Source organism: Canis lupus, chromosome 21 (assembly GCF_048164855.1).
Source record: "Canis lupus baileyi chromosome 21, mCanLup2.hap1, whole genome shotgun sequence".
Classification (NCBI taxonomy): domain Eukaryota; kingdom Metazoa; phylum Chordata; class Mammalia; order Carnivora; family Canidae; genus Canis; species Canis lupus.
This window is the reverse complement of record NC_132858.1, coordinates 21,441,690-21,468,372: the sequence shown is the minus strand read 5'-3', so window position 1 is coordinate 21,468,372 and position 26,683 is coordinate 21,441,690. Positions and strand designations below refer to the sequence as shown.

The window sequence follows — 26,683 nt, the reverse complement described above, 5'->3', positions numbered from 1 at the left end:
ATTCATGAGACACACAGAAAGAGAGGCAGAGATGTAGGTGAGGGGGAAGCAGGCCCCCCTGGATCACGACCTGAGCCAAAGGCAGAGGGTCAACCTCTGAGCCACCTAGGCATCCCAGAAGGAAAACTTTAAAATTCATTCTGAGGCCAGCATTATCCTGAAACCCAAACTGGATAAAGACACCAGTAAAAAAGAGAACAACTGGTTAGTATCCCTGGTGAACATAGATGCAAATATCCTCAGTAAATTACTAGAAAACCAAATTCAACATTACATTAAAATCATTCACCATGATCAAGTGGGATTTATTCCAGGGATGCAAGGGCAGTTCAATATTTCCAAGTCAATCAGCATTATCATGCTGATTCATATCAATAAGAGAAAGATGAGGACCATAGGGTTTTTCAATAGATGCAGAAAGAGCATTTGACGTACAATATCCATTCATGATTAAAAAAAAAAACCCTCTTAAAGTAGATTTAAAGGTAACAAACCTCAACATAATAAACATCATGAAAAACTCACAGCTAACATCATCCTCAATGAAGAAAAACTGGGGGCTTTTCCCCTAAAGTCCAGAACAAGACAAAGATGTCCACTCCACTCTTACCACATTTATTCAACATGGTACTGGAAGTCCTAGCCACAACAATTAGACAACAAAATAAAAGGCATCCAAAACAGTAAGGAAGAAGTAAAACTTTCACTATTTGCGGATAACATGATACTATGTAATGAAAACCAGAAAGAATCAATTAAAAACTACTAGAAATGATAAATGAATTCAGGAAAGTCGCAGGATACAAAATCAATGTACAGAAATCTGTTGAATTTCTATGCATCAATTATGAAACAAAGAAATTAAGAAAACAAATCCCATTTATAATTGCACAAAAAATAATAAGATATCTAGGAACAAACCTAACCAAAAAGGTGAAAAACCTACATATACTCTGAAAGCTATAAAACACTGATGAATGAAATTAAGGACACAAAGAAATAGACATGCCATTCTCATGGATGAGAAGAACAAATATCATTAAAATGTCTGTGCTACCCAAAACATTCTACACATCTAATGCAATCCCTATCAGAATACCAACAGCATTTTTCACAGAACTAATACCAGCAATTTTAAAATTTATATGGAACCACCAAAGACCCTGAATAGCCAAAGCAATTTTAAAAAAGAAAAGCAGGGCGGCCCCGGTGGCGCAGTGGTTTAACACTACCTGCAGCCTGGGGTGTGATCCTAGAGACCCGGGATTGAGTCCCGCATCGGGCTTCCTGCATGGAGCCTGCTTCTCCCTCTGCCTGTGTCTCTGCCTCTCTCTATGAATAAATAAACAAAATCTTTAAAGAGAAAAAAAAATTCCTGGAGGCATCACGACTCTGGACTTCAAGTTATATTACAAAGCTGTAGGAGTGAAAATAGTGTGGTTCTGGCACAAAAATAGACACATAGATCAATGGAATAAAATAGAAAACCCAGAAATAAAACCACAATTATACAGAACAGGAAAGAATATCCAGCTGTTGACAGTCTCTTCAAAAAATGCTGTTGGAAAACTGGACCACTTTCTTATACCATGCACAAAAATAAACTTAAAGTGATTAAAGACCTAACTGTGAGACCTGAAACCATTAAAATCCTGAAGAGACCACAGGCGGAAATGTCTCTGACATCAGTTATAGCAACATTTTTCTAGATGGGTCTTCCAAGGCAAGGGAAATCAAAGCAAAAATAAACTATTGGAACCAAATCAAAATTTTTAAAAAACAGGGCACCTGGGTGGCTCAGTGGTTCAGCATCTGCCTTCAGCTCAGGTCATGATCCTGGGGTCCTGGGATTAAGTACCACATCAGGCTCTCCATGGGGATCCTGCATCTCCCTCAGCCTATGTCTCTGCCTCTCTCTCTCTCTGTCTCATGAATAAATAAAATCTTTAAAAAAAAGTTTTTTAAAAAAGCTTCTGCACAGCAAGGGAAACAACAGAACTAAAAAACCTTTGGAATGGAATGGCATATCCAATAAAGGGTTAGTTTCCATGATATATAAAAAACTTAAAAAACTCACCCCCAAAACAATCCAATTAAAAATGAGCAGAAAACATGAACAAACCTCCAAAGAGGACATTTATATGGCCAACAGACGCATGATAAGATCCTCAGCACCACTGGTTATCAAGGAAATGCCCATCAAAACTACAATGAGCTATCACCTCATATCTGTTCAAGTGGCTACTCAAGAAACAAGTGTTGGCAAGGATGTGGAGAAAAGAGAACACTCATGTACTGTTGGTGGGAATGCAAACTGGTACAGCCATTGTGGAAAACAGTATGGTCCTCAAGAGTTAAAAAGAGAACTGTGCAATCTAGTAATTGCACTATTGGGTATTTACCCGCAAAATGCAAAAATACTAATCCAAAGGGATACATGTACCTCTATGTTTATAGCAGCATTATTTACAGTTAACAGCATTAATTACAATAGCCAAACTATGGAAGCAGCCTATGGATAAAGAAGATGTGATATATATGACATATGTATATATACGTAGTATATATGTGTATACTGTAAACATATATCAATCTATATCAAATATTCCACATACAATGGAATAATATTATTAAGCTATAAAAATGCAACCTTGCCATTTGCAATGACCTGGATGGAGCTAATAAAATAAGTCAGAGAAAGACAAATACCGTATCATCTCACTTCTATGTGGAATTCAAGAAACAAATGAAGTTCTGAAAAGAGACAAACCAAAAAACTGACTTTTAAGTATAGAGAACTGATGGTTTTCAGAGGGAAGGTGGGTAGGGGAATGAGTGAAATAGGTGATGAGGATTAAGGAATGTACTTGTGATGAGTATCAGTTGTATGGAATTCTTGAATCACTATTTTGTACACCTAAAACTAATATTAGACTGTATGTTAGCTAACTGGAATTTTTTAAAAAGATTTTATTTATTTATTCATGATAGTCACACAGAGAGAAACAGAGAGGCAGAGACACAGGCAGAGGGAGAAGCAGGCTCCATGCTGGGAGCCCGACGTGGGATTTGATCCCGGGTCTCCAGGATCATGCCCCGGGCCAAAGGCAGGCGCCAAACTGCTGCGCCACCCAGGGATCCCAGCTAACTGGAATTAAAATAAAAACTTAAAAAAAATTCCTTGAGTTGAAATAATGCCTTTAGACTAATTTTAGTGAAATTCTATTAGTTTTCTACACATCTGCTGAAAACAAATGTAATTCTCTAGGTTAGAGAATTAAGTGGTATTTTAGAGGAATGGAAGGAATATAGTTCATTATTTTTCATTGTTTAGTTATTGATAATAGTGACTACTTAGGTAGACATAAGATATCCAGGGTAAGTACACTTGTCATCTTGTTTGTGGATATAACTGTTACATGAGTAATTTGTATGACTAAGTAGTAAATTTGAAAAGCCCATAGAAGTGCATGAGAAACTTGTATTGATCCATCATGATCATCACCAATGATATTATCACTTTGCTTAAAATCATTAGAAAGTATCTTTGAAAAAATAACGACTATCATCAAATTTTCCAAGATAATATAGTTAGGTACAACTTAAATTGTAAAATATATTCTTTATTATTAATATTAGGGCTATTATTCCAAATAAAATTAATTAAAAATATTGAAAGCAGTTTTATCATTTAAGGAACACACTAACGTACTGTATTTATTCAGTGGCAGGCTCTGTTCTTTATGTTTTATATATATTAATTCATTTTACCTCAGAGCAAACCTGCAAGGGGGGATATACTTTTAGAATCTGTTTTTTTAGAGATCCCCCCTGGCTGGCTCAGCGGTTGGTTGGTTGGTTGGTTGGTTGGTTGGTTTGTTTATTTATTTATTTATTTATTTTTATGGCTCAGAGGTTTAGCGCCACCTTCAGCCCAGGGCATGATCCTGGAGACCCTGGATCGAATCCCCCATGGGGCTCCCTGCATGGAGTTGGCTTCTCCCTCTGCCTGTGTCTCTGCCCGCCCCCCCCCCCCCGTCTCTCATTAATAAATAAATAAAATATTTTTTTAAAAATAAAATCTTTGTTTTAAAGTTAGGGTGGATAATTTTTCCAAGCACACAGCAACTAAATTAGAGGCAATATTTAAACACAGGCTCACTAGCTTTCGACTGGTTTGCTATACTGCCTGTACTTTGGTTTTTAAGCAGTAGGAAATGGCTGTTTAATTTATGCAAAAGGAAATTTAGTGGTGGCACTCATAATTAATCAGAGTGAAGAATGGGCTTGAGAATGAACAGGAACCAGGGTAATTACAGACAAGACAGCAGGATGTAGGAACCCAGGACCGAAATCTCATCAGTCTGGATAGGATCACTGTTGAACTTATTTAGCTTTCTAGTCATTTTGCTCAAGTTTCAAATTCCAAAAAGGTAGAAATCAGTTGGTTTATTTTGAGTAATATGCTCTTCACTTGACTAGGGGAGAATCCAGCCTATGAATTTCAATTCTACTAAATTGTAATGAGGAGGAAATACTTGAAGTATATATTTGAAATTGTGATAATATGAGAGAAGGGAAACAGGTACAGGCCAGGTAAATCTAACAGATTTGTACTAATGGAACTCCATGGGACAACACCAGTTCATTCAGGAAACAACTTCCAAGTGCTGGCCGATGGGCTCCCACTGTCCTTCGTTACTGCTTATCACAGGTGCTGCAGCATGTGGCCCAATGAATGCAAGTTGTGAAACCAGTCATTGATTCTACCAATGCCAAGTCAAGATCAAGACCTTTAAAAAATATTTATTCTATTAACATAATATTTCTTTTTAATATTTAAAGTCCTATTTCTAATTACAACAAAGCAAGCTTCTTTAGCTGAAAGCAGTGAAGGCCCATATTAAAATGTACATTGGCTCCAATTTTTACCAATTATGGTTCTCAGCTTAAGTAGACTTTCTACTATACTGTATTGCCCCCATCTCTGATAAAGATTATCCTTATCATTCAATTTTTTAATGCAGTGAGAAGGGGCCATACTCATTAAAATTAAATCATCCATATTACTTGAAAATTACTTGAGTTTTGATCCTGCACTCATAATTGTGCCCCCAAATTTAGAGAAAAAATTCCTTTCCTAAATTATCAAGAGTATTGCTTTAACATTCCAGTGATTTTACTTAGTGTTGGCATGGACTAATCAACTTTTCTATAAATGATGCGAGTTGGTTTTTGAAAAATTATAAAGGGCAGTATAAACTTAAATGACTATTTTGCTACCAGAAAAAAAGGACTTTAATTTTACACAGGTTTAGAAATATCTCCTAACATTTCCTCCCTATGGTGTACTCAGCACTTTTTCGTGGCTTGTTTCATAACAGTTACTAAAAACCATTTTTATGTATGTTTAAATATATGTGTGTATATAGGTATGATATATTTATAACATTTTAAATAACTTCAAAATAGGAAAAAAAAGTCCAGTTACATCTTCTGGCTAAAGAAGATCATCAGAAGCAACTCAATGAAATTGAGAAATATTATGGCACAATAACAGGTCAATTTGGATCGGTAAAAGAGAACCATGAAAAGTTAGAACGAAATGGTAAGTGCTATCTTATTTAAACATATATTTAATAGGGAGTGATAAAATGAGCTCATTTACAATGAATAAATTGAACTTCTGTCCTGATAATACTAAATGGCATTTTAATAAATATTTAAATTCAATAATAATTATATACATTGCATTGAGTCTATTTTCTCTGTCCATTTTAGTGATACTTTCCTTAAAATGTTGAATATAATATTTTTATAAATGTTTTTCATGTTGCAGTACAGGAAGCAATACAGTTAAACAAAAGACTTTCAGCTTTAAATAAAAACCAAGAATCTGAAATATGCAGTTTAAAGAAGGTATGAGTAATATAGTTTTATAGTATTAGGTAAATTTATAGTCTAATTATTTTTATGAAATTTTTCTAGAAAAAGTGGGGTAGAAATTTTTGGTATAAAGAAAAGCAAAAAAAAAGCAAAGCAAAATGTTTTAAATACAGATTCATAAACTGAGTTATGATTCCAGTAAATGTGATGAATCAGTTCTAACTCAGTTTAACTCATTATTTTATGTCAATCTCATTAGCACCATTTATTCATTATTCTTCAGTACTTGAATGTATGTGTCAGGTACTGTGTGGCACTGAGGATACAGATCTGAAGAAAATAAAACATTTTCCTGCTTTTTTGAAGTTTATAGTCCAATGGAGGACTTAGACACAAAATACATAATCACACAGATCAAATAATTTTAAAATGTTATAAATGATATGAAGAAAAGGTAAAGACTGATATAATAGGTGACTTTCTTATATTGGAGGTAAAGGGATAGGGGAGAGAAGAGAATAAGGTTTCAGGCAATAGATATGTCCCCATACTGGACCCAAAAAGCAGAAAGAAGGTGTTACTGGAACCCAGAAAGAAAGCATCACACAATAGGTAATACTCCAGCACGGAGAACAACATGTGCAAAAGCCTTGAGGCAGAAGAGTTTTGGTAATCACTTCTCAGACTTTTGGCTAAGATTAAGTATAGGAAAGAGTTTATTTATTTATTTTTTAAAAGATTCATTCATTCATTCATTCATTCATTCATTCATTCATGATAGACACACAGAGAGAGAGAGAGGCAGAGACACAGGCAGAGGGAGAAGCAGGCTCCCCCGGGAGCCTGATGCGGGACTCGATCCCGGGATTCCAGGATCGCACCCTGGGCCAAAGGCAGGCGCCAAACCGCTGAGCCACCCAGGGATTCCTAGGAAAGAGTTTAGGGTATATGTAAGGAACTGGAGACAGTCTGATATGGCTGGAGCATTGTGAGTGAAAGAGTACATTGACATTGAGATCTAAATTGGAGGAGGCCATAAACATTTTATTCCTCATCTCACAGTTATTAGTTGAGAAGTGGACAAATGGCCTTAGCTAGTGGTCATAAACAAGGAAGACTGTAACCCCGACTGTGGTTGTCCGTCATTTCTCTACATGAGAAACCAGACAGGAGGAACCTGACAATGAGGATGCCGGATTGGTGTGAAGTGAAGAAAGCTGTTCTTTGAGGACATTATTGAGTTCCTGGATCCACCAAATCTACCATTCCTCTATCTCTAGACTTCTCAGTTATACAAGTCAGTAAATTCCCATTATTATTTATGTTAGTTTCATTTGGACCAGTTTAATTTTCATTATTTGCAACTAAAAACATCTTCACTGATATAAGGTGAGAGTGGTATGAGAGGAAGGAGAAGTAGCAAGGCCTTGTTCTTCTTTTCTCAGAGAATGACCTCTTGTTTCCTTTCCCTGCTCCCTTCAAACCCCCATCTGAAACAATTCCACTTTGGACCATCTGCCTATTCCTGAGAGAAGTAAGTATCTATCCTTACCGACACTCAATAAATGCTTTTAACTAACGTTTACTGAGTGCCACTTAAATATTTACTAGTAAATTATACTCTGTAGTTAATTTATCAAGGTGCAAAATACCTTCCATTTGTCCCTCCAGATTCAGATGTATGCATCCTCTTCTCCATGTAAGGCTTTCCTATACGGATTCCATCAATGCCCCCATATCTTCTGGCTTCCTGTTGAGTTGGGCCAGTGGGGAGCAGTCTGGACAGGAGAGAGGAGGAAAGAAATACTGAATCGGTATATTTTCCCCTCATACCCTCCATTTGAGATCACTTCAGGGTGGCCTTGTCTCAGCATATCACTAGCTTTCTCAAATTGACTTACTTTGTGTGATGCTCTCCTTTTGGGTTTCAGTACTTACCTTCTTATTATTTTGGGGGCTCCCCAAGGGGACATCTCTATTGCTGCTAGCCCCTGGAACTTGCACCATATTTTATGGTTCCTTTATATTGTGTCCACAGTTTTACAAATAAATCCTCTTCAAAGTGTCCTAATTTATATGTACCATCTGTTTCTTGTTGGGATTCTGATTATGCACTTGGTTAGAGTGTTAATATTAGTGAGGCCAAGCTTCTCAATTCAGTTTTTGCATAAGCTGGTTGGTTCATTCAGTACATTCTTTTTTACAAGAATTATACCCCAAATCTCAACAAGTCATGTTTGCAATACTTATTTTAGAGACAATAAATAAATGAATATGGATGATATTGTTCAGATACATCATAAGTTCTGAGGAAAATTTAAATTTTGGGTCAGTGTCTTCCTCTTGATTTTAAATGGAGTCTGCTTTTAAAATGGAAGGAAAAACACTCCAGGCATTTATAGCTGTAGGTATACATTGAATTTAACTATTTTTATTTATTTAAATTATTTTTTAGAGCATTTTTAGCTCCACAGCAAAATTGAGTGAAAAGTATAGAGCGTTCCCATATACTACCTGACCCACTGTTAACATCCTATACCAGAGTGGTGCATTTGTTATAATTGATGAACATACATTGAAACATCAGTATCATCCAAAGTCCATTGTTTACATTAGGATTCACTCTTGGTTTTATACTTTATCTGGTTTGGGCAAATGTTTAGTGACATGTCTCCACCATTATAGAGTCCTACAGAATAGTTTTACTGCCCTAAAAATCGTCTGTGCTCTGCCCTTTCATTTGTCCTTTTCCTCAACCCTTGGCAATCACTACCCTTTCTATCTCCACAATTTTGTCTTTTCCACAATGTTACAGGTTTGGAATCATATAGAATGTTTCCTTTTCAGATTGGCTTTTTTAGTAATATATGTTGTTTTGTCTAGTGTCTTTTCATGGCTTGGTAGCTCGTGGAAACGGATCAATGGTTATATCCATTTTTTTCATTTCTGACATTAGTAATTTGTGTCCCCCCCCCCCTTTTTTTTCTTCTTAGCCTAGCTAGAGGCTTATTGATTTTATTGATTGTTTAAAGAATCAGCTTTTGGTTTCCTTGATTTTCTCTTTGATTTATTGTTTTCATTTTCATTAATTTCTGCTCTAATTTTTTATTATTTCTTCTGCTTTGAATTTACTTTGGTCTTCTTTTTCTAGTTTCATAAGTTTGAAGTTCAGTGTTTAATTTTAGATTTTCAAAAAACTTTTAAGTTGAAGTGTAGTTGACATATAACATAACATTAGTTTCAGGTGTACAACACTGGGATTTGATAAGTCTATACATTATGCTGTGCATACCACAACTATAGCTACTATCTATCACCATAAAATGCTACTATGGTACCAATGACTATATTCCCTATGCTGTATCTTTTATCCCTGTGACTTATTTGTTCCATAACTGGAAGCCTACTCCTATCCTCTACTCCCTTTCATCTGTTTTACCCATACCACTACCTTACCCTTCTGGTGACCATTAGTTTGTTCTCTGTATTTATGGGTCTGTTTTTGTTTTTTATTTGTTTTGTATTTTAGATTCCACATGTAAGTGAAATCTTATGGTATTTGTCTTTCTCTGTCTGACTTATTTCTCTTAGCATGATACCCTTTAGGTCCATTGTGGTTTGCACATGGCAAGATCTTATCCTTTTTTATGGCTAATATTCCATTGTGTATACATACCACATCTTCTTTATCCATTCTCCTATCATTGTCACTTGGATTGCTTCTATATTTTTGTGTTTTTTCTTTTCTAATATCTTCATTCAGTGCTATACGTTCCCTTGTAAGCATTGCTTTCATTGCATCCCACAGATTTTTGATAAGTTATATTTTCATTTCGCCCAAAATATTTTAAAATCTCTCCTGAGATTTGTTTTTTAACCCATGTGTTGTTTAGAAGTGTGCTGTTTAGTCTCTGAGTATTTTGTTTTTTTTTTCAAGCTACCTTTTATTGATTTCTAGTTTAATTTTATTGTGGTCTCGGAGCAGACAATGTATGATTTTTATTCCTTTAAATTTGTTAAAATTTAAACCACATAAAATGTGGTTTCTCGTCCAGAACATGGTCTATCTTGGGAATCCTCCATATGAGCTTGAGAAAAATTTGTAATCTGCTTTTGGGTGAATTAGTCTATACGTGTCAGTTATATCCATTTGATTGATGATGCTAAGTTCAACTCTGATCCTTCTGATTTTCTGCCTACTGGATCTGTCCATTTCTGATAAAGGAATAATAAAGTCTCCAAATAGATTCTTTATTTCTTTTTTGCAGTTATTAGTGTCTGCCTCCTGTATTTTGGTACTCTCTATTGTTAGGCACGTAATACAGGTACTCTTTGTTATGTCATCTTGGGGTGTTCACTCCTTTCTCATTATATATGTTCCTCTTTGTCTTTGATAACTTTCCTTGCTCTGAAATCTACTCTGGTTGAAATTTACCTAGCAATTCCTAATTTTGATAAGTGTTAGCATGGTATATCCTTCTCTATCCCTTTACTTTTAACCAATATGTGGTTTTATATTTATTTATTTTTAAATATTTTATTTATTTATTCATGAGAGATACACAGAGAGAAACAGAGACACAGGCAGAGGGAGAAGCAGGCTCCCTGCCAGGAATCTGATGTGGGACTTGATCCTGGAACTCCGGAATCAACACCCTGAGCCGAAGGCAGGCACTCAACCACTGAGCCACCCAGGCGTCCCTGTATTTTTATATTTATTTTTTTCCTGTATTTTTATATTTAAAGTGGATTTCTTATAGACAACATATGATTTAGTCTTGTTTTTGGATCCACTCTGATAATTGTTGCATTTTACATTACTGATGTTTGAAGTGATTATTGATACAATCGGATTAATATATGCCTCTGTGTGTGTGTGTGTGTTTTCCATTTGTTGTCCTTGGTTCCTCTTTTTTGTCTTCCATTCTTTTTCTGCTATTTGTGGTTTTAACTGAGGGTTTTATGACTCCATTTTCTCCCCTTCTTAGTCTTTAAATCATACTTTAAAAATTTTTTTTTTAGTGCCAGCCCTAGAGTTGACAGTATATCTGCAGTAAGCCAAGTCCACTTTCGAATAATATATCCCTTCAGGGGTAATGCATGTACCTTATAATGACTAAATAATCCTGATTCTTCCTTCCCATCACTGTGTCATTGCTGTCATTCATTTTACTAATACCTAAGCATACATAATCAAATATATTGTTGCTATTATTTTTTTGAACAAATGGTTATTTTATCAATTTCAAATAAAGGAAATAAAATACTTAACTATTACTTATTCCTTCTCTGATGCTCTTCCTTTTATTTGGTATATCAGAGTTTCTGACCTGTATCACTTTCTTTCTCTCTGAAAAACTTCTTTTAATATTTCTTGCAAGACAGGCCTATTGGCAAGAAATTCTTTCAATTTTTGTCTTAAAAAAAGTCTTTATTTCTCCTTCACTTTTTTTTTTTAAAAAGATTTTATTTATTTATTCATGGGAGACACAGAGAGAGAGAGAGAGGCAGAGACACAGGCAGAGAGAGGAGAAGCAGACTCCATGCAGGGAGCCCAATGTAGGATTCAATCCCAGGACTCCAGAATCACTCCCCGAGCCAAAGGCAGACGCTCAACCACTGAGCCACCCAGGTGTCCCTCTCCTTCACTTTTGAAGGATAATTTCAGAGGATACAGAATTCTAGGTTAATAATTTTTTCTCTCAACCTATTAATATTTCACATCACTCTCATTGCTTGTATGTTTTCTGAGAAGTCAGGTATAATTCTTTGCTCTTCTGTAGATGAAGTGTTCCCCCCGTTCCTGGTTTCTTTCAGTATTTTTGTTTGTTTGTTTTACTTTTGATTTTCTGAAGTTTTAATATGATATGCCTAGGTAATACATTTTTTGGTCATTTATCCTTATTAGTGTTCTCTGTGCTTCCTGGGTCTGGGGTTTGGTATCTGACACTAATTTAGGAAAAATCTCAGTCATTACTGCTTCAAATATTGCTTCTCTCCTTGCTCTCTTTTCCTTCTGATATTTCTATTATGCATATGTTACATTTTGTTTGGCTGTCCCACAGTTGGTGGATATTCTGTTCTGCTTTCCTTGCAGAAAGACCTTGGTGGTCTTTCTCTTTGTTTTCTGTTTTTGAATTTTTGCCATCATATCCTCAAGTTCACAGACACTCCTCAATCTTGTCCATACTACTGTTGAGCCCACCAAAGGCACTCTTCATTTCTTTTTTTTTTTTTTTTAATTTTTATTTATTTATGATAGTCACACAGGGAGAGAGAGAGAGAGAGGCAGAGACACAGGCAGAGGGAGAAGCAGGCTCCACGCACCGGGAGCCCGATGTGGGATTCGATCCCGGGTCTCCAGGATCGCGCCCTGGTCCAAAGGCAGGCGCCAAACCGCTGTGCCACCCAGGGATCCCCGCACTCTTCATTTCTGTTGCAGTGCTTTTGATCTGTAGCATTTCTTTTTTATTCTTTCGTAGAATTTCTCTCTCTCTCCTTACATTATCCATTTGCTTCCTATGTTTTGTCAACTTTTTCCATTAAGGCATTTAGGATATTAGTTTTTTTAATTCCAGATTTGATAATTCTGATATTTTGCCATACTGACACAGGGTTTGTTTTTTTTTTTTGACACAGGTTCTGATGCTTGTTCATTCTCTTCAAATTGTTTTTCTTGCCTTTTAGTATGCCCTGTAATTTTTTGTTAAAAGGTGGACATGATATACATATGAAACTACTTGCATTAAATAGCCGTTAGTAATGTAATGGTAAGGTTGGGGGAGGGTGGCAGTGCAAAGTGTCCTATGATTAGGTCTTTGTCTTTTGGTAAGCCTGTGTCACTGGACTGTGAACTTCACAGTACTTCTTAGTTTTTTTCCCTCTGTTGGTTGTGCAACATGGTTGGAGAGGGCTGGATTTAAGTATTACCCTTTCCCCAGGTAGTTTAGGCTCAGGTCCAATCATTTTTCCTGAGTTCAAGCCCTCTTAAGAACAGAATTCCCTGGCATATTTCAAAAATGATTCCTTTTCCTCTCTCCTGAAAGCAGGAGGGAATTTTTTTTCTTCTGATATTCATGGTGAGAGGACTTGGAAGTGAAATTCACAAAAGTATGTGTGGCAGTGTTCCCCCTAGGACTGTGTCCTCTTGAAATTTTTTAGCTCTCTAAGTTTTCTACACTGAGCCTCTGGTAGTTGGTCAATTACAGTTCAGGCCTTTCCTACAGTGGCACTAGTTCCTGCAGAGGTTTCTGTTTGTGGGCTTCTACTCCAGTAATTTATAATTCTCTATATTCACCAGTCTATCTCTCCAATTATTGAGGCAGCTATTTGCCTTATGACCTCATTTCTCTGACAGATCTAAGAAGAGTTGTTGATTTTCAGTTCAGCTTTTACTTGTCAGGACAAAGTTTAAGCTCCTTTATTGGCTAGACTGGAAATAAGTCCCCCTGTTTTTATATTTAGCTATAATTTTACTAAAATTTTAATTTTACTTTTAAAATTTAGTAATTTTAAAATTACTAATTTTACTTTAATTTTACTAAAATTAAAATTTTATTAAGGCTCTAGAGTAACATTTAAGTATTGAACAGAAGTGTTTTTTGCATTATGAGATAAATAACATACTTTAATGCATAATTCAAGAAATCAGGAAATTTTACTACTTTCTGTTTTAGCGTATTTCAAGGAAAACAGGATTACTTAGAATAAAGATTGAAGTGGCTTCTAAATGTTAAGCCAGAGTCCAAAGTCCTTTAATATTTCCAATGTTAAAAAAAAAAATATTTCCAATGTTAATCTATCTAATTCTTTGGTCTTATAACTGTCAATAAGTTGGTTTTATATTCTGAAGGATCAGAAAGGAAGAGCATAGGAGTAGCTCAGTATAAAACATAAGAATGGGTGGTAATAGACATATGTTCCTCACCCTTAAAAGTCTTAAGTCTGTCTAGCAAACTAGACCATTTTTATGTAGAAAACATTTATTTTCAATCACAATCTAGAATATTAAGGATGGCTTTTTTAATATGAAGAGAGAAGCTGTAATTTAAAATTTGCCTGTAGTCTCAAAGTGGAGGATTGTTAAAAGGACCATTCATTTTTTTATCAATGTAAACTTCAAATGCAAATATAAATAGCTAAATACTGGGGATCTCTGGGTGGTTCAGTGGTTTGGCACCTGCCTTCAGCCCAGGGCCTGATCCTGGAGTCCTGGGATCGAGTCCCACATAGGGCTTCCTTCATGGAGCTTGCTTTTTCCTCTGCCTGTGTCTCTGCCTCTCTATCTGTGTCTCTCATGAATAAATAAATAAAATCTTTTAAAAAAATAAAAAATAAATAAAATTAAGAATAAAAATTAAAAAAATAGCTAAATACTGACCGAATAATTTTGAATAAGCACGTATTTCAGTGATGTCTATTTGATTCATTTATTTTTTTAATATTTTTATCCATGAGTTAATTGATTAATCATATTTAGTGGTTATATTAAAATATTCATATGCTTTTTTCAGTTTTTGCATTATTATGAAAGGATTATACCTTATAAGTTTCTAAGTTATGTGGTTCTTTTCATTAAATAAGGACAAATGTTTCATTATAATATTATATTTCTGATATATAGACTGACCTGTAGATGGAGACGAGGCTCATGTAAAATCATGTAATGGAGAGACACCATTAGCAGATTAGGGTAAAAGAATGTTTCCTTCTTTGCTCAAGTAGTTTAGTGTTGCTCAGGAGCACACTTACCCTTTTCCCCCCCCAGGTCTCGAGCCCTGCAAGGGCTAACTAAATGTACTGATATGTCATGCAGTAGTGGCCTGTGTCTCTAAAGAGCATTACAGTCAGTGACTGTGCTACCAAATTGTTTCTGGAACAGAGAGTGTATGAAAGGGTAAAGCAAGAGAATTTTATTACCCTGAGAGTTCCAAGTGGCTAAAGGAGTGAAAATTTAAAAATATATTTTAATAGCCATTTTTATATTTCAGACATCCTACGTATAAGTATTTTTTTTAGTGTAAGTATTTTGTATTTTGTATGTAGTCTTAATTTTTAACTTTAAGAAAGTTTTTTCATTTTCTATTGTTTATTTATTTATTTATTTTTAAAGGTTTTATTTATTCATGAGAGACACACAGGGAAAGGCAGAGACACAGGCAGAGGGAGAATCTTTTTTTAGAAGCTAATCAAAACTGGTAACATTGGTTCTATCACTCATTTAAAACTATTAATCATTCATTTTCCAAAGATAATTTTTATTTTGTTTTATGATTTTGTTCAAAACAGTTAAGCTAGTGGTTTGTGATAAGATGGATTTTGGGGGGTGGAGTGGGGGGAGCAAAGTTAAACAGACCAAACTTAGTTGTTAGATTGGACTAGATATTACAGTTCTGAATGCTGGGTTCACCATTATGGCAATCATGAAGAATTCCTGATACTATCTGTGAGCAGCATTCATAACCTCTGCTATTTGTCTGAGTAAACGTCAGGGCACTCAAGGAGATAGTGATATTTAACAGACTACCCTGTACCAGAAAAGGAGGGGTAAAGGAAAAAAGAGCACAGTATTTATGAGTCTAGGAACTATAAGTTGTAATTTAATGAGATCAAAGCATGTGCTGTTTACTTGCTGCACTAACAGCTTTGAATAAAATGGTTAGAAAACAGACAATGTACTAAAAGTTCAGGATATTTAAAAGCTATATAAGGGCTATAAAATCAAAAGCATATTTTCAGTGGAAAATCATTTCATGGAGGTCTCTGATTTTAATTTATTATGTTCTTAAGATTAAGTAATTAATATAAAAGAGAAAAAGACATAAATGATTAGTTTTTACTTTTGTCAGCCACATGCTAAATTTTTGCTCTTACCCTCCTTTCCCACTTCTGTTGTTTCAAAACAATTATTGTAATAGGAATCAATGCATTTTAGAGTATCTCAGAAAACTTAGCAGATTACAACAGCTCCAGGTTTTCAGTTGTTGAAAAGCATAGGAAGCGATAGAAGTTTGTTGCACTTTGTAACCTTGACAGAAAAAATAACTTGTATTTATTTTTTAAAGATTTTATTTATTTATGAGAGACACAGAGAGAGGGGCAGACACATAGGCAGAGGGAGAAGCAGGCTCCCTGTGGGAAGCCTGATATGGTACTTGATCCCTGGACCCTGCCTGTGATCATGGCCTGAGCCAAAGGCAGAGGCTTGACCACTGAGCTACTCGGATGCCCTGATTTTTCATGCTTCAGAAAAAATAACTTTTAGAAAAATGAATATTTATTTATTTATTTATTTATTTATTTATTTATTTATTTATTTATTTTTATGATAGTCACAGAGAGAGAGAGAGAGAGGCAGAGACACAGGCAGAGGGGGAAGCAGGCTCCATGCACCGGGAACCCGACGTGGGATTTGATCCCGGGTCTCCAGGATCGCGCCCTGGTCCAAAGGCAGGCGCCAAACCGCTGCGCCACCCAGGGATCCCCTGAATCACTTTTTAATTGAGAGAATTATAAGCCACTTTATATAAATATAAGCTTTAGCAACATATACTTCAGTTTGATTGTACTTTTATCAGTAAACATTGTGTCTTAGGATTGAACCTAGAATTGATCACTAGTATAAAACCAGTATAAAAGGCATCTAACTTACTTTATAAGTTGTTTGAATGTTTATTTCTTGCAGGTGTATCTTGCTTAGGAAAATGCAATATAAAAAAATTAAAAGTTCAAAATTGTTATTTTTTAAAAATTTCATGAGAAATTTAAATTCATGAGAGACACAGGCAGAGGGAGAAGCAGACACCCTTTGGAAAGCCCGATGTGGGACTCGATCCCAGGATCCTGGGATCACAACTTGAGCCAGAGGTTCAGCCACTGAGCCACCCAGGTGCCCCTATGTTTTAAAACTACCATTTTAGTGCACACAAAAAGCAGCTTGAAAGCAAGTTTTTGGAAACACCTAAAGAAAGATGTACCTTATTTTAAGCCCAGTATTATTGGTGGCTTTTTTAAAAATAGGATCAATTGAGCACAAAAGATTTTTTTTAATACTCAGATGATATTTGACTAAATACTGAGTAACAATATAAAAATTAGCCAAACATCCTATAAATATGAACTGAGATTAAAACTTTGATGTTGGACAGCCTGGGTGCCTCAGCGGTTTAGCGCCACCTTCGGCCCAGGGCCTGATCCTGGAGACCTGGGATCGAGTCCCACATCAGGCTCCCTGCATGGAGCCTGCTTCTCTCTCTACTTCTCTCTCTCTCTCTCTCTCTGTGTCTCTCATGAATAAATAAATAAAATCTTTAAAGAAAAAATACTCTTTAAGAAAAATAAAAAAATAAAACTTTGATGTCCTCTAACAGATATTTTTCCTTTGAATTAATCTCCTAAAATTTTAAGAAGTTAAAGTGCTAAAATTACTAGATTATTTTTATATCCTTCAGTATTCATAGTCAATTTAACTACCATCCCATGTTTTCACATGTTTATGCAGGGTGGAAATAATGTCAATACATTCTTTTGTTCAATAAGTTTGTTAAGTCAAAGACCCTCTAGTTCTAGAGTAATGTTTTATTATACTGTCTTATTTCTGTAATTGTTGTTTTCTAGCATATTCTTGGATCTTTACTTAAAATGAAGAATTAACCTATTTTAAATTCACAAATTTAGGGGCTGTTGGTTACAACAGTCAAGGTTATTTTCTAGCCCCCCAAAGACATAACTTCTAGCCAAAAAATATAACTTTCTAGCCAAAAAAAAAAAAAAAAACAAACCTTTCTTTTAAAGTTAACATAATGTTAGTGACTCACCATCTATTAAGCTTTATTTTTCCATTATTGTACTGGTCTGTTCACATTTAAACTAGGAGCATCTGTCTATAACATGGTGATCTGTGGGTCTGTGGTTTGACATTGAATGGAGTAAAACCAGCTGTTTTAATCAGTGATTAAACCCTCAGCACTATACTTAAACCTACCACTCTCTATCCAGTCTTGCTAATGGACTATGAACTATTGTTTCATTAATAATACTACTGTTTCTGGCTGACGTTGACTGCTCTCACCAAATTTTTAATGCCATTTGTTTTATCCTGAATAAATCAACCTTTGATCTCATCAAATCTTATTTTAGGTAAAGATGTCACATTTTTTCCATAATTATGTGACTTTTCTTCTTACAGTCTTTATAATGTTTAGTTCCTTTTTAGATTTCTTGAATGTATTAAGCTTCTGAGGGTTAAGTATAAAACATGGCCCCTGTCTTTGAGGAGCTCTTGGTCTACAGAAAAATTCGTACTGTTTTTAGCTCTAAAAGAATGAATCTTAATTCTTTAAATAAACAAAAGATTATTTAATTATAAAATGTAGTCTACTTTAATAATAGAGAAAACAAACCTAGAATCCCTTGGATAGACCTTAGTAGTAATAATAGGGAATAGTGAGTAGATGTTCAACAAATACTTGTTACACGGAGTATTACATGCCAGACACTTTGTTTTTAAAAAATTGTATTTCCAATTTGCAGATGAGGAACTTGAGGCAGAAGGAATTATCTGAAGTTACATAACAAGGAAAATAAAGCCAGAATTGGAACCTAGACAAATTTGGCTCCAGAACCTACAGTCTTAACCATGCTGATAATAATAGCAGCATAAGCAATTTATCCACACAAGTTTCTTCCCTTTCTTATTCCCCATTAGAAAGGAGATTATTAAACAGGGGAATTGTTAACTACTCATACTCCTGAAATACCAGCTCCTTATATGTCTTGACTCTAAAGATTTGTAGACTAGTATGTCCCTACCTTGAAATCTTATCATTAAAACACTGCTTCCTTTGGGCTCTTTCATTCGGTCCTTCTCTTTCTTCAGCCAGAGCATCCTTTTCTATCATCTGTACCATTACACTCTCAAATCTGTTCTCTTTACCTCTAGTCCTTCAGTTCCCATTACTTCACCCAGTCCTTTAGTTTCTTCCTGCCCCCACATAATTCCGTGCAATATTTGTAATTTATTCTGTTTATCTTAATTCATCACTTTACCTTTTTCTTTAAAACTAAACCTTTCAACTATAGTCCTCTCAAAGAGCTGCTTGACTCAGACCTATACAGATGTTGTTTTTCTTTTTTCCCTTTTGTTTTCTTCTTTTTAATATAAGTAGAATGATCCCTACCTTTCTTGGTTTACATATGTATAATAAATATAAAACAATAAATGCACGAAAAAGCACTTCAGAAAGTCAAATATGCCATAGAAATTTATAGGATTATTGTTACTTGCAAGTAAAATTAGGTTAAGATTAGGATTAAGGCAGTTTTGTTAGATTCAGCTTTTCTGCACCATAGACTAAGTGCTTTATTTGTATAGCCTTTCAAGACAACTGAAACAGTTGCTTTTAAATTCCTTTATCAGATAGGAAAGTCAGAAATTTCTTGTGACTCAACTGTTCTTTCTCCCTTCATGCTTGAACTATTTTTCTATTTCTACAGGATCTAGTTCTCTGTAAACTGTCTTCTTCAGGTCATCTCTAAATTTCATGGAATCATTAGGGATCATCTAATCTGGCTTTTGTCTGTCTTTGAGCTCCAGAAACCTCAGTTCAAGATGGTGGAAGCTCAGTATTTAATAAGGTAGAGCGGGATCCCTGGGTGGCTCAACAGTTTAGCGCCACCTTCAGCCCAGGGTGTGATCCTGTAGACCCAGGATTGAGTCCCACGTTGGGTTCCCTGCATGGAGCCTGCTTCTCCCTCTGCCTGTGTTTCTGCCTCTCTCTCTCTCTGTGTGTCTCATGAATAAATAAATAAAATCTTAAAAAAAAAAAGGTAGAACTGCTTTTACTTGAAGAGAGAGTTGGAGGAACACTAGAGCTATATATATCTAGGGGCTCTTTCAATTCTGTTAGCAGCTATGAATGGTCTTCATGGAACCTATAGGACTTCTCAGAGCACAATTTAAAAACCATTAACTGGATCTAACCTCTCCTTTTTTTGTAAAGGGAACTAAAACCTAAAGAGTCAGTGAGGGACGCCTGGGTGGCTGAGTGAGTTAAGTGTCAAACTTGGTTTTGGCTCAGGTCTGATCTCGCAATTGTGGGATCGAGCCCTGTTTTGGGCTCTGTGCTCAGTGTGGAATCTGTTTCAGATTCTTTCTCCTTCTTACCCCTCCCCCTCATGCACACGTGCTCGCTCGCTCTCTCAAGTAAATAAAATCTTTTAAAAAAGTAGGTTAATTATACAGTTGTCAATCAGGTAGTAAAAATATTCTCCATTTATCTTCTATTATACTGTATACTATATGTAGTCAGTAATATTCTAAATAACCTGTATATTTTACAGTGTTGCTGAAATTTTTCTTGTAGTGGACATTGTGATATCCCCCATCATTCAGTCCACCTTTTATGATCAGTCTATTTTTCATGCCAGTGTTTGGTTCAGGAATGAGCCTGTGATCTGGTTCTGGCCAGTAGGAAGTGATTCAAAGAAAAATTTTCTTACTCTTTAAAAGGAATTGCAGGAAGAGAGAAGTGCTATGAAGTACCTAAATTGGCCTCTTGTTATAGTCTCAACAATGGAAGAAAGAGGTCAGTCCCAAGAATGGAAAGTGAAGAAATGAAAATATCCTAGTCTTTGAGAATACCTGGCCTTTAATAAATGTCCCAGTTATTGAGTGCCTGAATCAATCAACACAAGAAGCTCCCCAGCTTTTTGTTGTCTTATTTTTATTTTACTATTAATTTTTAAATTCTGGTATAGTTAACATACAGTGTTACATTATTTTTAGGTGTACAATATAGTGATTCAACAATTCTATACATAACTCAATGCTCATCATGATAAATGTACTCTTAAAACCCTTCACTTGTTTCACCCATCCCCCCACCCAACTCCCTTCTTATAACCAGTTCTCTATACTTGAGTTTGTTTCTTGGTTTCTTTCTTTCCTTTTCCTTTTCCTTTTCCTTTCCTTTCTCCCCTGCCCTCTCTTTTTTGCCTTTGTTTCTTAAATTCCACCTGAGTAAAATCATAAGGTGTCTTTCTGTGACTCATTTTGCTTAGCATTATACTGTCTAGCTCCATCTATGTTATTCCAAATGGCAGATTTCATTCTTTTTTTATGGCTGAATAATATCCCATTGTGTGTGTGCTTGTGTGTGTATTCTATTCATCTGTTAGTGGCCACTTGGGCTGCTTCCATATCTTGGCTATTGTAAATAATTCTGCAATAAACATAGAGGTGCATTATCCCATTCTCTTTGAATTAGTGTTTTTTTATTTTTGGGGTAAATATCCATCAATGCAGTTACTAAATTATAGAGTAGTTCTCTTTTTAACTTTTGAGGAACCTTCATACTGTCTTCCAAAGTGGCTGCACCAGCTTCCATTCTTATCAATAGCGCACACATGTTCCATTTTCTCTACATCCTTGCCAGCATTTGGTTGTTTCTTGAGTTTTCTATTTTAGCCTTTCTAGCAGGTGTGAGGTAACAGCTCATTGTAATTTTGATTGGCATTTCCCTAATGATGAGTGATATTGAACATCTTTTCATATGTCTGCGGGCCATCTGTATGTCTTCTTTGGAGAAATATGTATTCATGTCTTCTGCTCATTTTTAAATTGGATTATTTGTATTTAGGGTGTTGAGTTTTATAAGTTCTTTATATATTTTGGTTACTATCCTTTTATTGGATATGTCATTTGCAAATATCTTCTATTCTTTAGGTTGCCCTTTAGTTTTGTTGGTTGTTTCCTTTGCTGTGCAGAAGCTTTTTATTTTGATGTAGTTCCAATAGTTTATTTTTGCTTTTATTTCCCTTGCCTCAGGAAACATATCTAAAAAAAATGTTGCTATAGCTGATGTCAGAGACATTACTGCCTGTGATCTCTTCCAGGATTTTAATGGTTTTGGCTTTCACATTTAGATCTTTAATACATTTTGAGCTTATTTTTGTGTATGGTGTAAGAAAGTGGTCCAGTTTCTTTCTTTCTTTCTTTTTTTTTTTTTTTTTTTGTGTGGTCCACTTTCAAAGTTGTTTTGCATGTAGCTATACACTTTTCCCAACACCATTTGTTGAAGAGACTGTTCTTTTCCTATTGTAAATTCTTATCTCCTTTATCAAAGAGTAATTGACAATGTAATTTTAGATTTATTTCTGGGTTTCCTATTCTGTTCCTTTGATCTGTGTCTATTCTTATCCCAGTGCCATACTGTTTTGCTTACACAGAATATAACTTGAAATCTGAAATTGTGACATTTCTAATTTTGTTTTTCTTTTTCAAGATTGCTTTGGCTATTCAGAGTTTTTTGTGGTTCCGTATAAATTTTAGAATTGTTCTTGTTCTGTGAAAAATGCTATCTATATTTTCATAGGGATTGCATTAAATCTGTAGATTGCTTTGGGTAGTATAGACAATTTAACAATATTTGTTCTTCCTATTCATGAGCATGAAATGTCTTTCCATTTCTTTGCATCCTCTTCACTTTCTTTCATCAGTGTTTTATAGTTTTCAGAATATAGGTCTTTTACTTCTTTGGTTAAGTTTATTCCGAGATATTTTATTGTTTTTGGTATAATCATAAATGGAATTGTTTTCTTAATTTCACTTTTTCTGCTTCATTATTAGTGTATACAAATGCAACAGATTTCTGTACATTGGTTTTGTATCCTGTGACTTTACTGGATACAAATTAATTTATCAGTTCTAGTGGTTTTTTGGTAATGTCTTTCAGGTTTTCTGTATATAGTACGATGTCATCTGCAAATAATGAAAGTTTTATTTCTTCCTTACCAATTTGGAAGCCTTTTATTTCTTTTCGTTGTCTAATTGCTAGAGCTATGTCTTCTAGTACTATGTTGAATAAAAGTGAAGAACTTTGGACTCCCTGTTATATGGAAGAACAAATATTATTATTATTTATATTGTTTTCTGATATTGTGACCAAAGGATCCTAACTGATACCCTTTGTGTTTTTAATTACAGAATATTATGTTTTGTACAAAATAATAGATGTTTAAAATATAAAATGTGTTCATTTTATAACATGTATGTGATAGTTCACTTTTTAAGGGTCTTTTGATAAAAATTCCTTTGGCTCCCTGATTATCCATGTCCTTTCATTCCTCCAAAACTCTTCGTCTCTTTCAGTGAGCTCTTATATTCTGTGATTCATTCACTTCATGTAGATGACTTTATATTTCCAGCCTCACATTTCCCTTAATCTTAGTTCTATATTTTCAACTGCTTGAACTGGTCATCTCCTTTTATAACTTACTGTGATTTCAGGGTCACATGGATTGATTCTTCATTCTCCATATCCTTCTTCTGTCCCCCACACCTCCCCAGATTCATGGAACTCTCCTTTCAAAGGAAATCCTCTTGCTGACTGTGAAGATGAACCATTGCTGGGACATTGAAACTTCATTTGAGAGAATTCATCATGTGTAACCTTTTGTAATTTGAAAAGAACATGGATGAAGGACTTTTTAAATATGATAACAACCTGTGGCTCAGGCATAGTGATTTGTGCTTTTTTGCTTTCTTAACAGTCTCAGAACATTGTTCATCCCTTGTTTCTTGTCTTAAATACATTTTCATGTATTTCATCAGTGAAGCAGACCTTTCATTTCCTTTCCTTTGTCATGCTTTCTTTTTCAGATTTCATGGTTTTTCTTTTCATTTCTTTTAGCTTCACATAGACATCCTGGAATAATCTTTGTCTTTCATTCCCTTTGTGTAGTCAATTATTTATCCTCCTCTAGAATATCTCATATTTGCCATTCTTCATTTCTTAATGGTATAGACATTCATCATTTCACGCTTAGATTAATAAAGTAGCCCTTTAGCCAGTATTCTTTTATCTGGTTTTTATTTATTCCTTTTTTTTTTTTTTAAGATTTTATTTATTTGAGAGATAAGGTAGGCAAGAGAGAGAGCTCACATACAAGCATGAGCAGGGGGAGAAGAAATGGGGGAAGCAGACTCCCTACTGAGTGGCTTGATTCCGGACTGTGCCACATGATCTGAACAGAAGGCAGACACTTGACTGAGTCACACAGGCACCCCTGGTTTTTATTCATTCTTGTTGCCAAACTAACTTTGCTAGGTAACTAGTTTAATGCATTGCTTCTATGTGTCTGACATGCTAGATACTTAGTACATATATAGGAAATGGTAGATTGAGTAGTTCTCTTTTGCCTACCAAATCAAGTCCTAATTTTTCTCAAGCTTTATTAAGATATAATTGACATATAATATTGTGTAAATTTGGGTGTATTAATACATTGATTTAGTCCCACACTTCTTTAATTGGCTTTTTAGAGCTTCCACGGCCTGGCCACATTCTACATCTTCAGTGTTGTTTCCTATTACTTCTGAAGCATCTTCTGTTCTATTTAATGCAAGATCCTTTTGCAATCGTCATAGTTTTTCATTATTCCTACCTTTTTGCCTTTGCTCTCCTCATTTCCTCCCCACAGTTAAAATCCCTTCTCTCAATTTACTTGTATTAAATGTATTAAACAGGATTGAGTCAGGAAACAGAGGACACATTCGAATAGGTAAAAGAAAAGTTTGATGAAGAAGTTGCTTACAAGGTTGTGGGCAGAGTTCAGGGAAACCAGCAGGGACACTGAAGCACCAAAGGGAGAGAAGCAGTTGGGGGATGATTATACCACGGGAACCTGCGGGGGAGCCAAGGAAGGAAGCAGCTCCCAGGAACCTGGAGAGAGCTGGAGGCACAGCTATAGAAGAAAGCAGAATACAGAAGCTATGACTTATGGTAAAGGTGGAGAGCTTTTGTCATTTTGTGGCCATGTGGGGAGGAAACAGAGAAATACCTCACTCTGTCCTGCCGGCATACTGATTTGCTGGTTCCTTCCAAAGAGTGCCCCCAACCGGGAGCCAGAGTGCACAAAAAGCTGTTTGCCTTATCCTCAGATAGCAGCACAGGGGACACAGCAGTTGCAGAAAGGGTGGAGAGTGAGTGCATCTGGTCAGAGGCTAGCCAGTATGCTACTTACTCAGCAAGGCCTACTTGTTCAGACTCCTTTTGTTATTCAGTATGTGCTGGTTGTTCTCTTTGTCCTGCCTATTAGTCTATCTTTTCTTTTTTCTTTTTTTTCTTTTTTAGTTTGCCTGCTTTTCTAAAAGTCAAATCCTGTCTCTTGACCCACACGTGATTACCTTAGCAGTGTTCTCTGCAGTGAGCATATGGCAAAGGGACGTGTGAACAAACTCCTTTGTCTTGGATTTGGAACTAGGTATTGAGTTGTAATTGGGTGTCTTTGTGGGCAGCTGAAGCTACATTATGTAGAACTCTAGAGGTATTAGCAGCCCTATTTTTTGCTGTTCCTCCTTCAGCTTCCTGCATGTTACACTCTTAATTTTCCACCTACCTCAGTTGACTGTACTTCTCAGCCTTCTCTTTTAGCTTCTTCTGTAATCCGTGAGTGTGGGAATTCTTTAGGACTCAGTCATTTGCCGTCTTCTTTCTTCTTTTTCTAACTAATAACTAGAAGTGATTGCCCCTGTTTCCATAGCTGTATATGTATATCTATATCTTATACACTGAGAAATACATGTCTACTTTAGGAAAAAAGAAAATAACAATTTCCTGTAATGTCACCACCCTAATGAACTTTTTTCCTACAAAAGAGTTGTTTGTTGTTATTATTCAGTTCTTACATATAGTCTTTTAAAAACTAAAGTATATTAGACAAGATTCTTAACTCTAAGATGATATTTGTCAACAAAGGAATTTGGGTGTTGGTCATCTCAGACTTGGAAAATGGTCAGAAACAGGGGAAGCTGTGCAGTATCCAAGACCACACCATAAAGCCAGCTTCCACTCCTGAGTATTATACATTGTAGGTTGTACTGTCACTGTTGACTATAGTGGATGCTGCTCCTGCTACAGTGGTACCATTGTTGTCCGTGGAAAGGTGATATCACTAGCATTGCCCCTAAAGCCTACCAACAGATGGATTTGCAGCAGTTCCTGTTCTTTGTAATACTACTTCCTGATCCAGTATCCAGGATGGGTACATCTGATTAGCAGTCTGGCCTCATGCTATATAAAGGTAGTATCTGGCATTTCTGGCTTCTCTGGTGGACTCTTATAATGTAGAATTCTTCCAAAAGTCAAAGGGAGTTCAGATACTGTGTAATTAAGAGTGTGAAAATTGGATTCTTGAGTATTTAAGATAGTGTGTATAGAACAGGAGAATAATAAATTACACACCAACTCAGAAGTTGGTATTTCAGAATTATGTGTTTGGATGATATCTGTTCAGCTCAGTGGACGTCTGACTTCACAAATGAAGACTTTTTTTTATATCCTCTTCAATTCTAATAATCTAATGATGCTAGAGTTATTTTCTGAATTATAAATCTTCTGTTTTTCATATATCCTTCAATTATTAAATCAGAATCCTTCAATTATTAATTCCTCATTACCCATAGGATTGGATAAAGTTAAAGCTCTTTTTAGCTTGGCCTACAAATCCTTTTCAATATCTGAGTCCTGTCAAGTTTCTAGCCACAATCATGAATACTCTACTCCTCTCTCTCACTCATAATGTGTTCACTCCAGCCATATCCTATTCTGTTTCCCTGAAAAGTGCCATACTCTTCCATGTTTCTGTACATTTGTGCATGTAGAATCTTTTTGTCTGGGCTACTTTTTTGTACTCTTTGCAGATTTATCTTTAAAGACTCAGTTCAGGGCAGCCTCGGTGGCACAGCAGTTTAGCGCCGCCTGCAGCCTGGGGTGTAATCCTGGAGACCTGGGATCGA

The 26,683-nt window shown here is 35.5% G+C and overlaps 1 protein-coding gene across 17 annotated transcripts in view; it reads left to right on the top strand.

Annotated features, from left to right (window-relative positions):
• The window catches only part of CCDC73 (coiled-coil domain containing 73), a 139,440-nt gene that overhangs the window by 81,471 nt on the left and 31,286 nt on the right, over nucleotides 1-26,683 (top strand). For 16 of the 17 annotated variants that reach the window (XM_072791027.1, XM_072791028.1, XM_072791035.1 and 13 more), the window contains 2 exons: nucleotides 5,473-5,608; nucleotides 5,840-5,919. In XM_072791027.1, the coding sequence (XP_072647128.1) occupies nucleotides 5,473-5,608; nucleotides 5,840-5,919 (216 nt within the window). Of the gene's footprint in view, nucleotides 1-5,472; nucleotides 5,609-5,839; nucleotides 5,920-26,683 lie in introns of those variants that run through there. The other variant, XM_072791042.1, reaches the window with a different exon arrangement.